This window comes from Micromys minutus, assembly GCF_963924665.1.
Source record: "Micromys minutus genome assembly, chromosome: 5".
NCBI classification, from domain to species: Eukaryota; Metazoa; Chordata; class Mammalia; order Rodentia; family Muridae; genus Micromys; species Micromys minutus.
The window spans coordinates 69,148,194-69,161,032 of record NC_137974.1 but is presented as its reverse complement, the minus strand read 5'-3'; the positions used below and the strand labels follow the sequence as shown (position 1 = coordinate 69,161,032).

Genomic DNA, 12,839 nt, shown 5'->3' with positions numbered 1-12,839 from the left:
ATACCTGAGTAGTACTTCATTGTGTAAATATACCACAATTTTTGTATCCATTCATCTACTGAAGGACATCTGGGTTCTTTCCAGCTTCTGGCTATTATAAACTATGAACATTGTGGTGCAAGTGTCTTTGTTGTGTGTTGGAGCGTCACTGGGGTATAGGCCCAGAAGTGGAATAACTGGGTCTTCAGGTAGTACTATGTCCAATTTTCTGAGGAACTGCCAGACTGATTTCCTGAGTTGTTGTACCAGATTACAGTACCACCAGCAGTGGAGAAGTGTTCCTCTTTCTCCTCATCCTTGCTACCATCTGCTGTCATCTGAATTTTTGATCTTAGTCATTCTGACTGGTGTGAGGTGGAATCTCAGGGTTGTTGTGATTTGCGTTTCCGTGATGACTAAGGATGTCAAGCACTCCCTTAGATGCTTCTCAGCCATTCGATATTCTTCAATTGAGAACTTTTTGTTTGGCTCTGTACCCCATTTTTTGATAGAATTGCCTAATTCTCTGGTGTCTAACTTCTTGAGTTCCTTGAATATTAGGCCTCTATCAGATGTGGAGTTGTTTGGTAAAGACCTTTTTCCCAATCTGTTGGCTGCCATTTTGTTTTTGTTACAGCGTCCTTAGCCTTACAGAAACTTTGCAATCTCATTAAGTCCCATTTTTAGATATTTGACTTTAGAACACAAACCATTGGTGTTCTGTTCAGGAAATTTCCTCCTCTGCTTATGTGTTCTAAGGTTCTTCCTACTTTCTCTTCTAATAGTTTCAGTGTACCTGGTTTAATGTGGAGATCTTGGATCCACTTGAGCTTAAGCTTTGTACAAGGAGATAAGAAAGAGACTATTTTCATTATTCTGCATGCTGAGTGCCGTTAGACCAACACCATTGCAAATATGTTTTCTAAAAGAACATAGACAAACCCTTTTTGAAATTGAAAGGAAACTGGTATAATCATTGGGCATCTTCTTCTCAACTGTGCTATGTATGATAAAGCCCCATAGTCAGAAAGAATTTGCAATACACAGAGCAGTAAGAGACTATTAAAATGATCGCTAGAATGATTTATATTCTACTTGTTTAAATGAAAACCATTCCAATAACTGAGCGTCCCCAAAATTTGTCTAGATTAGTGTGGTTACGGCATTTCTTCTAAATGCCTAGATTGTAAACATTTTAGGATCACCACCTCTCTGTCATCTATGCAGTGACCAGCCAGAGTTTACCTATTTCTAGTGAAGACATTCCTTGTAGAACAAGACTTGTATGAATGGCCTTGGGCGGAGCCTTATGTACTAACAATCTCAAAGCAGGAAACATGAGAGTGATAAGCAAAGTTGAATGAGTTTCCCCAAGAGCACCTTTGTCTAAACAAAACAAAAGAAACAAAACAAAGACATCTTCTGTTGTCATACCCTCATTTGAAATGGGAAATGGAAAATGAAAAAAAAAATAGGATGTGAAGCTAATAACATAGAAATGATTTAGAAGAGTGTATATTTGGTACAGGAAAGGGATGTGCAAAATAGTTAATCATACAGGTTGAATACAGCACTACATACTTAAGACTTAGAATCTGGAGAAGGAACTAGCAAAAGGGCCACATTGTTACTTACTGTTAAGGCCCCATCAAGTTTGACTGCATTTAACTGACACAAGGTCCTTTTTTTTTTTTTTTTTTTTTTTCCTAAAAAGAGAAATTGAAGACTTGAGCAAAGAGATTTCTCATCTAAATTTGTATACTGTTCCACTAGGACTTGGGCATCTTAAACTCGGTACAGTGGTGGTGGTAACCAATGAGATTTACTGGTCCCGAGCATGTCCTGCCCACTGCTGCTGTTTACTGAGGAGATGCAGATGAACAGCCCACCCCAGCCATCTCTTTTTTTCTCTATGACCCTCAATATCCTAATCACCACCTTGAGGAAAGAAGCCCATGGTGGTGGGGTACCAAAGTGGAGTGTTGGTGGTGTGAACAATTAAAAGTTTATCTATGAATATATCTGAATATTTCCTACAGACCACTGTGGCAGAATTTTCATGAAGATGCTAGTGCATACACACTGTGTACGTAAAGGAAAGTACATATGGTATTCTGAAAACCATTGCTCTTCAATAACATTTAGCTTTGATTTGATGGGCATATGAGTGTTTCATTGCTGCAGACGGAATTCCTGATTCTGTCTTTTGCTCTCAGGAACGTGAAACAGAGTACGTTTGTTATTTGCAGGATGAAATCCAAATGCACCCGGCAGCACGAATCTGAGTAGACAAGTTAGCATTTGAAGCCCCATGGGACTACTAGCAACCTTGGAGAAGTAGCACAGACTGAATGCAATTCCTCTTTTGTAAAACAAAGGCCCTGATAATAACAATGATGATATCCACAATAATGCCTCCTGGGACGATTTTTATGATAAATGAGATATCATGTCTCAGGCTTCTGCCTAAGAGTCATGTTAAAAATGGTCTTGTACTGAAGAGATGTTTGACAAAATACTTGTTGAATGAATTAAGGAGTGAATACAAGGCCATAGAAAGAGCTATCTTCCCTTCCTTCTGAGGTATTCTCAGTTTTTACTGAGGATTCATGGTGCTATAATAATCTAAACTACAAGGATTTTCACTGCTAAGTCCCCCAAAATTGTCAGAAGTGCCACTCGAGGTGTCTCCTTTTTAGGAATACACTAAAAGAAACAAAACAAACAGTAGGAATATCCTAGCATACCCAAACATGATGTCATACTCCTCAACCCACAGTCTCTTCTTAGGTAAGCTATGCAGATGAGCACTTAAAAGTCTTGAATAATATTTTCCACAAGTAATTCCATTTTGATAAGTAGACTGTTTTCTACTATTGATGCTAGCCAGTTGTTTCTTTTGAAGGAACATGAAAAATCACCCAGGCTCCTTTCCCTGAGTGTTTCTTCTGATCATTTACAGAGTGGTCCAGAAGGTGACTCATTGCACTGAGCACTTGGGATGATGCTTAAACATAATGCTTCCGAAGGGCTTTTTGCTGCCTGTGGTCTTCACTGCTCTGAATCTGTTGTTCATGATGCTTTTATTCTTGTTATTGAAGACATATGTTTTTAACTTGACTGGCCATCTATACCCTTCCCTTACCCCAAATCAAAAAGAAAAGTTTATTCTTCCTGGTAGAGTCAGTCAGAAAAGAGAAAGAGAGGGAGAAAGAATGGAAGAAAAAGAAAATGGAGAAAGAAAACGTAAGGCTCAAATAAACGAGACAATACACAGGACTCCTGTTTGCCTCACTGGATGCTACATTTCAGATTTATGCTCTTGAGTTCTGCTTCTTTGCAATGTGGTTCCTGCCTCTGGGTAAATGAATGCACTTAACATAAAACACTCAAGAAGTAATCTCTTGCCCGTGGTCACTCCAAGAAAGCCAAAGATACTGTAGGAAACATTAAATACTTTATTATGATTCATGACTTACCTGTAGGAGCTTTCTTGAAAAAAAAAATTACATAAAAATTATCTCCAAGAGTAATAGCCAACACTTCCATTGAAGCACCTGTGCCCTGGATGTAGATCTCACTAGACTGTGACTTATTGCTGGATGTTCAAGTAGTTCTCTCATAGCCCAGCAAGGGAGTTAGTGGTAGGACCCTGTTACAGAAGATGACACATGGGAGGCAGTCATTTTCTCAGCCACAAACCTTGCTGGATGCATGAGGAATTTCTCTTTCTATTTATTACAGCTTTTGCTTTTTTATTTCGGTTGTTGTTATTCTTGGACTTTGTACTGGTTTTCTTCAGACAAGATCGCATGTTCCCCAGGTTAGTCTCTGACTTGATATGTGGTAGTTCAGGAGGATTTTGAATTTCTGATCCAAGTGTGTCCACCTACCTAACGCTAGATTTATAAAGAACTGCCATGATACCCAGTTTATATGTTACTAGTAACTAGACCCAGAGCCTATTGTATGCTATGAATACAAATACATCTCCAGGAACTGAAAATTATTCTCAAACTGAAGTTTTTGAAATAGATAGGGAATTCTAAAACTTACACAAACTATAAGCAGAGAAACAGCCAGTACCTGAATCCAGGGTAAAAAAATAAATGGCATTTAAGGATAAATAAAACAGGCTTATACCTGGCTATATAGTTTTTACTAGCTTTAGTTTGGCTACTTCGTTCATCTTTGTTACCTTCATCCATATCTGTTTGCTCTCAGTCTTTCTTTGCTTGTGCCGTTCATTTATGTCTAGAATTCAGATGATATTCGAAATCTAACGCATCAAGTTTGTATTTTGAACAACCTCACTACAGTGATGAGTAACAGTCTTCATTCATTCTCCTTAACTTCCACAATGGTATAGGGTAAAGACCTTATGATCTCCCTGTGGAGTAAGTTTTGCTATGATTAAGGAAAAGGATCATGAAAGAAGGGGAAAAAGGAAAGCTCAGACTTTATGCTTTAAACTCAGCTACAGAAATTCCTCCCAGTTTCTGCTAGACAAAATTCTTAGAAAGAAGGATAATGAGAAAGTAGATGCCAGGTTTCGGTGGAGAGAGATGTATTGACGGATGCTGGGAAGACTTGGAAGAAGGGAGAGGAGGTGAGTATGATTCAGGTATGCTGTAAGCATACATAAAGTCTGGAAAGAATAGATGAAATCCTATAAACAGTTATAAACAGGAAAACTAGTATACATTGGACCATGATCATTTTGGAGCTTGGCAAATAACAGGCAGGATGACAAACCCAGTCTGGTGGCTTCACTCCAAAGTTTACCACGATGAATCACTTGTTTTACTGCAAAAGAAATCAAATCTAGGTTTAAGTGAAAACACAGTACACTCAATTCAGGGCAACTCTTAGATCTTTGAAGATGTCCCTATTTATCTGGAGACACGAAATCCCATCATCTTTCATCTAAGAACCATAATCTGTAAAGGGATATTTTTTTAAGAAAAGCTTTTCTACCTTCTATGTGCTTCTGTGGCTGCATTTAATTAACCAATTACTATAGAGATGCAATGTAACTATACATGTATGCTTTAATTTTGTCTTTATCAGTAAACCTCACATAGTTACTAAGTTGTTATATAAGGAATTCAGTTTTTGAATCTTACCTGCTTAGTAGCCTATCCCATTTTCTGAAAGATTAACTAGTTCCCAATTTATATAAGAGATATGAACAGTTAACTCAGTGAAGAAGGGAATGGGTCCGGAACTGGATTGATCCAAATGTCACACATAAGAACTTTACTGAATTATTTTTGCTATGCTATATTATGTTTCTCAATAACCACTCATGGTTCATGAGGAACCAAAATGTCAGTCTTATAGACCTCAGTAGGTTTTGGGTAAATTTGTATTTAAAACACTTTAGTATTCAGAACACATTAATATCAAACACACTGATTATTCAGAAGCTAAATATTAGGCCCCATCACTCTATTAAACTATCATATTATTTCATTATACAAGATTTTATTGAAAAATCTCATTGCATTTTAAGAAAAAATATTGCTTTAAGAAGTAGTTAAGCATTGTGACTTATTGCAAGTAACAATTAGTTCAGTTTTGATGTATACATACATTAAAAGATGGGGTACCATTTAAATAAAATAAGAACCTTACACAAACACACACTCAGAAATGTATGTGTAAACTGAATTTCTCACTATAGGTAATGGCTGCTAAGAATAAGTAATATGTATTTTGTATTCTTCATGATGAAGACAATGGAACTTGACTTGGGTACCAATTAGTGCCTTTGACTTCTTTTTATATTCCTTTGTTCTATACTGTATTAACAAGTACAATCTATATTGTCTAGTCATAGATTAAGCACTAACAATCTATTCTATATATTCACAATTGGTTATATATTAACCAATTATGTATCTCTAATGAAAGACTGAGTTTTATGGGGCAAAGTGAATGCCAGTATCACAAAATTGAAATTACATATTCATGAATATGCTATTAAGCTAACATTTACTGGGGGTAATATGACCTCTGGCAGATACAAATAGCCTCCATTAAAATTTATTTTGTGTTTATTTTTGGTTTCTGGTCAATGTTTATAGAAATAAACTCATGATTAGATTTCAGGGTCCAGACATTTACTTCAAGTTTAATTTCTTTAGTAGCAGAAAAGAATATGGTAAAGACAACAGAATTCTTTTCATCTAGTCAGCTTTTACAACAAACTAGTGAAATATATGGTCTCTAAATTTCAAGGCAATTGAAGTTTGGGTCAAAGACATGGAATGCATTTTGCACATTGTAACTCGAGAATTAAGGATGTATGTTCACCAGCGTGTTGACTGTTCTGCACACAGCCAGTTTTGTGTCCTTGAGCACATTTGGATGGGGTTATTTATGGAAAGAAGAAGATTAAAAAGAAACTAAAATAATTGCAGTCGTTATGCAAAAAAAGAAAAATGGTATTTAACATCCGTAACCAATTTATGTCTTATCCAAGGCCTTTTTTTCTCTCAACATTTAGTTAGTGGATCCTTTTAAGCTTTAATATGTCAAATTGCGGGCCAAATGAAATTCCATCCTGTGCTGATAATGGATGTGTATAATAGCCACAAAGAGCTCTCATAAAGTATAATTTCACTGGTGCACTGCCGTAATACATAACCAATTTAATTTGAAACCAAGCCAGGGGTGCAGTAATATATTTATACAACTAATATTGTTAAAATCTTAATTTCATCCTCTCTTGTTTTAAATTACAAGTTCCTTTAGAGGAAAATCCACTTACAAGAAGCCTAATGGTTTTTACTTTGGCCTTTCTATTGTGATAGCTTTTTACCATTTCCCCTTATCTTTCCACTTGAAGCATTACTGTCGAACATGCACAGCCTATGAAAAATTTTACAAAGCATATTTCTTAATTTAAAATATATATATATATAATTTAGAAGTGCCTAAATATCATCTTAACCATTATTATATACACTATTACATATACAGGTCATCGTAATATAAATTGACACACTGTTATTTCATAGACCTTCAAAACCATATCATTTATGTTTCTTTAAATATAGAATAGAATATGTACTTCTAGGGGGCCAGAGATAGCTCAGCAGTCTCCACTTCCTGCTGTTGCTCTTCCACAGGGCATTTGTTCAATTATCAACAGCCAGATGGCTAGATATGACAACTATCCATAATTTCAATCCTTGGGGATCCTGTACCCTCTCTGAGATCCCACAGAGACTTCACACACATGGTCTACAGACATACAGGCAGCCAAAACACTCAAACACATAAAATAAATAGAAATAACTTAAAATTATCAGTTCCCAGTATAGATATATATGAGCTATTTATTTATTTATTTATTTATTCATTAATTAATTAATTAATTAATTTATTTATTTATTTATTATGTTTTTTGTAATTTTAGGGAAAATGTCTTAAGGTTACATTGTTACCAATGTATCTAGTAAGTCTGTGTATAAAGTTGTCTGTGGTTATGGCGTCATTATTGGTATTGTGCTGTGTTTCTTGGATTCTGGCAATTCTCTCAAAAACATGCTTCCTTTATTGTTCATAACTTCCCAGGACCCATCTACAACTATTCTGATAATTATGCAAAGAAACCATTCTGAAGACAAAATAAATATGTAAACACTTTAGCCTATCATAACGCACAGTATGAGCTTCTAGCAGTCACAGTGGTGAGAGGGGCATGGCCAAACAATGTGGCTATTTCTGTCGCTGCCCTCGGGACACTCACATCACCGTTGACCACCTTATATGAATCCTAATCAAAGCTTAAGAAACCCAGTGGTAAACAAAGGAATTTCCAGCTTTAAAGAACAATGCTATCTAGTAAATCTGTTTTAAGGCTCTACTAAATGTAAATGTACCTTAAAATTGAAATCTGACTGTATGGCAGCTGTTATTTGATGAGTTTTATTTCAATGACATTTAAAGCAAAAGCAAGATTCTCTGACAAGATTTTTCCTTGTTCAAATAGTGGCTAGCATTCAGAAGCTTCCTGCCGCGTCTGTTCTAACGGACATCAACTTCCCAATGAAAGGCCGAAAAGGAATGGTAGATTGGGCAAGGAATTCAGAAGACCGTGTTGTGATTCCAAAAAGCATTTTCACACCTGTGTCATCCAAAGGTAATAAGGAGAAATAAGAGGAGTGGTGAACCAAATGTTTCTGACAAGGTTGCTTAGTAAAGCAGAAAGTAGGATTCTTTGTATGTCGAACACTATTGAAATACTTTACGACGTGTTTGTGAGCGAATTTTGTAACCATAGACAACTTGTTTTGTTTTGTTTGTTTTTAATTGAAAAGATTTCTTTAAGAAAAGGATTTATTAATGTGGAGGAAAATATTGCCATTAGCTATTGACCTGACCTTGGGATGCTCATAGTTCTCTTTTATCATATTCATCCCTAAATATAGTGCGCTGCCTTACGCTTGAACATTGGATGTTGAAATGTGATTGTAGTTTCATTTCAAAGTCAGTTTTGTTGTGTCCCACCTTCTTTTGTTGTTGTTGTTGCTCATCTATCTCACCTTAAAATAAACATCTGTCTCCAGATTTTAATCTGAAAATGAACTAAATTCTACTAATGTTAAGGACCTCCTACTAGTAGCTTCAAAAGAGGCAATGTGGTCTTTTAATTCTCAGCTTGGTCATCCTTAACATAATGCTACTGAAGGTAGATGGTTCTTTGTCCCCCACACCTTTGGGGATTTAAATCCATCCAATGGACCTGAGGAGACTTCTAATCTCAGCCTACTCAGAGGAAAGATTGATCCTTATGTAACACCATCACAAACACTGTTGTCTAACTACCAAGCTATGGTGGTGCGGCTAACTTACCCTAGGGGTTAAGAACAACTGAATTTCTGCTACCCAGCCTTACATGGGCAAGTACTGAAATTACCTGGGGATTAATGGATTAGAGTTTTGTATGGTTGTATTTTATGTGGTTTTACTAATAGCTTTTCACTTTATTCTTTCTAGAATTAGATGAATCAGCCGTTTATGTTCTTGGGGCTGTCCTATACAAAAACCTAGACTTAATTTTGCCTACGTTGAGGTAAGTCACAAAGAAATAAGCTGTTGTAATCTTTGTAAATTCTTTTAAATGTGATTATAGTTCATTCTATGAAATAGTCAAACTAGCCTTGGCAATATAAAGGGCTTTTTAAATAAAATAGAACAGAGCAATTTAGTGAATAGGTTATTAGCATATTATGTATTTCAAAATAACTACCAAAGACAATTTTGGTGTCTGATTAAAGCTCTAATATTCTTGTGTTCCTAATCAGAACTTGTCTGAAGATTAAAAAGGAAAAAAAAAAAAACCAAAAAATTCACCCTCATTTTAGAATGGGTCATTGTAAAATGTATCTGCCTTCTCCATTTCCTTGTATTTAACAATACTTTTCTCTGGCATTCTAGGAAATTAGAATGTTATGGTAGATGGGAAAACACGGTTCTGTACTTTATTTGTGTAATATCTCAGTTTGCTTCAGAATAAAATTTCAATTACAGCTACATTTAGAAAAAAGTACTCCTCAATTAGAGACTATGTTGAGGAAAAATCTATCTATTTCTTTCCTCTCAGATATTTAAAAAATAAGACTTTAATTAATAATTCCACCAACATCCATCCCTGTGTTCTATTGTCTCACCCGTTTTATTAAAGTGCATGGGGAATATCATTTGCATCTATTTGCATAGTGATCTGATTACTCAGAATGACTTACTTCCTGGCAGCACCTCATTCTGGAGGACTGAGACCAAATTTTATTTTGGTTAACACAACCATACTTGCTCTTAGCTCTCCCAGCATAGGCTCGTAAATAAAGCCTTATGTTATTAGGGAGGAGAGCATGTGAATGATGTGTTTTATCAGAGGCATAACAAATGGTCTAATAAATAAAAACAAGCAGAGTTTAACCCAGCACAAAAGGGACTCCTAACAAGATAGAAGACACTAGCCATGATGCTTTGCACGTATTCTCTGTGTCCATTATTAATGTGAGTGATAAGTCACTGTTGATGCATGGTGATTTCTCCCAACTGCAAAGACTCTTCCCTGGATGACATTGAGACTTGCTCAATTTGGTTAGATTACTGTTGGGTTGGGTTCTGCTGGGAAAGTATTTGGGGACTGGTACGTTTATTCTAAGCCTTTCCACTGGCTTACTATCTACAGATAAAATAAACTCATGCCTGTAAAGGACAGGAGAGGTTTCCCAAGGTTAAAAATTGCCCAGGTAAAATGGGATTCTTACATCCAAAGGGAGTTATTTTGTCACATTTATCACTGAAAAATTCTTGTCTAGACACTACCAGGTGACTTGTTTTAATTTTTTGAACATCTTAAAAGCTTCCAGACATCTGTAATCACTCAGTAATTTGCTTCAACTGCCTTCAGCTCAACTTTAAATAGATCCTCTTCATGGGTGATGTTTGTTTTCTTTGCTGCTGAGGTCTACCTGGAATACAAAACAAATATTCAACCTAAAACCAAGAGTGCTTTACAAGATTGTTTTTTTCCTAAAATTGCATGGTAATCATGGTCTGTATAATATAATTAATTGTTCTCACATTTACTGTGGGAGACTCATTATTCCAAGTTCGAGAAATTCGTGTAGTCTAGAAAACTGGAAACTTGTTTAGAAATGTGACATTTTTGCAAGCAAGAATTAAGGAAGGAAGTGAGGGAGGGAGGAAGGGAGAAAAAAGAAAGAGAAAAGAGAAAAGAATCTTTCTACTTTTGAAATGTGTGGCAAAGGCAGTTCCTTATGATGGATAAGTGGAGAAAAATGGGCTCATGTTAAGTTATTAAAGAAACAGAACAGAGAACCATCTGAAGGACAGGCTCCCTCATAACCCACTTGTGATACACATAAATTCAGATAGAGCCTGGGGCAAGTTATTGTTTCCTCATATGTAAAATAAAGGAATTGATCTTAAAGCTTCCAACTTCAAACGTCGTCCTTTAGTGTTGAAGGTAACCATATTTTATGGAGACCAAGAACATTAGTAACCTTTGGGTACAAATTAGAAGTATGTGACAAGTTTTGAGGCACAGGCAGAGAGAGGAACAGTTACTGTGTATTACTGCACACTTGGTTAACTATAGGTAATGACAAACATTGCAGATTTAAAAATACCTGGAAGAAAGGAATTGGAATCTTCTCTCCACAAAGGCTTGAATTTCAAAATGATCTATATGACAATTATTCTGTTGGGACATTGTACATAGAGACAATATTGAAGCACTTCCTATTTCTCATAAATATGTATAATTAGGTCAAATTAACTTGTTTAGATGGTATGCATTTTGAGTAGCTATTCAATAACTGTAGGAGACACTTAGGTGTCTATCATCATCCAGAAGTAAAGTGAATTGGAAGCACAGGATAGGTGTAATGGTGAGCCACTGTAATTCTACCATTTAAAATCAGGAATATTGAGATCTTAAAGCCATCCTGGGCTCAGAATCAAAGAGAAAAAAAAAAAAAAAAAAGCATATGTCTCCTTGTGTGTTCCAGAAGGAGGAGGACAATACATGGGCAATCTTGGAAAGCCCTGGTGTGGACTATCTGGCCTGGTACAACCAATGCCTAGGATTTTCATTTTTGCATTCTTTCTGACCAGGAGAGAGACTTGAAAATTGAGCCAGCTAGCCTAGACCACAAGATCAACTGAAGAACCTGACAGAGCTGTACATAGGTGCCACTTCATTACCAGCGACTCCTGGCTATCCCAGAAACTGCAGTGGAAAGTTCATGTCATGCTGTTATAGGTTTAGAGGCCAATTTGGCAATGTCAAGAAACAGAACTGTATTTTCCTGGATGTAGTAATTTCACTTCTAAAAAATTATCTTGAGAAAAATATGTCTAAGAAAAAAGAATAGTATATCCAAGCATATACCAAGCCACAGATTCCACAGACTGTTGCAAACAATCATTTAACTGAACGGGTTCTGGGTTATGAAAGGAACCAACCTTACTTCTGGGTATATGAAGACTGGTAAAGCACTGGGAAATGAAATTGTGTGTTTAATGCATTTGAATGTTGATATAAACGTGCGAGATAGCAAAAGGAGTCTAACTGAAATTTTATTAAATTCCACTTTATTAAAGTATCTCAATACTATTTTATTAAATTCCATTACAGTATTAAAGTGTCAGGAAAGGGCTGGAGAAATGGCATAGCCGTGAAGAAAGGATTTGACTCTCTCAAGGACTGGGGTCCTTGATTCCCAGCACTGAAGCCCAATGGCTCACAATTGTCAAAATCTGAGAGTCTGTTGCCTTGTTTTAGTCTCTAAAGCCATTGTACTTACATGCTCAAACCCATGTGCAGACACACACACACACACACACACACATTTTAAAAATTAAGAAAATCAATAAAATTGACCAGTAAAAATTGCTACTTGAAGCAGAGGTTGGCACTGTTTGCCATCAATATAAGAAGCCCTTGGTCCACTCAAGGCTTGTTTTCCCCAGTGTAAGGGAATGCCACGGCATTGAAGTGGGAGTGGGTGGGTGGGAGGGGGAACATCTTCATAGAAGCAGGTGGAGGAGGGGAGCAGTATGAGATGGGGGTTTATGGAGGGGAAACTGGGAAAGGGGTTAACATTTGAAAAGTAAATAAAACATATCCAATTTAAAAAAGGGAAAAAATCTACAGAATAAAGAGCTACAGTGTTCTCACAACTCGTTAACAATTAACTATGAGAAAAGAGGTTGAACATAAATGGAAAAAGAAATCATCTAAATCTTAGTGGCAATAAAAAAAAAAAAAAAGAAGGAAACTTTTCCCCCCAGGCATTCAGATAAGTTCCTGA

General features: G+C 36.2%; 1 protein-coding gene across 1 annotated transcript in view; it reads left to right on the top strand.

Moving 5' to 3' along the window:
• Window positions 1–12,839, top strand: part of ADGRB3 (adhesion G protein-coupled receptor B3) — a gene marked incomplete at both ends in the record, with an annotated part of 694,930 nt that overhangs the window by 355,871 nt on the left and 326,220 nt on the right. The window contains 2 exons of the mRNA XM_080917177.1: window positions 7,982–8,131; window positions 8,989–9,064. Coding sequence (XP_080773303.1) covers window positions 7,982–8,131; window positions 8,989–9,064 — 226 coding nt within the window. The remainder of the gene's footprint in view (window positions 1–7,981; window positions 8,132–8,988; window positions 9,065–12,839) is intronic.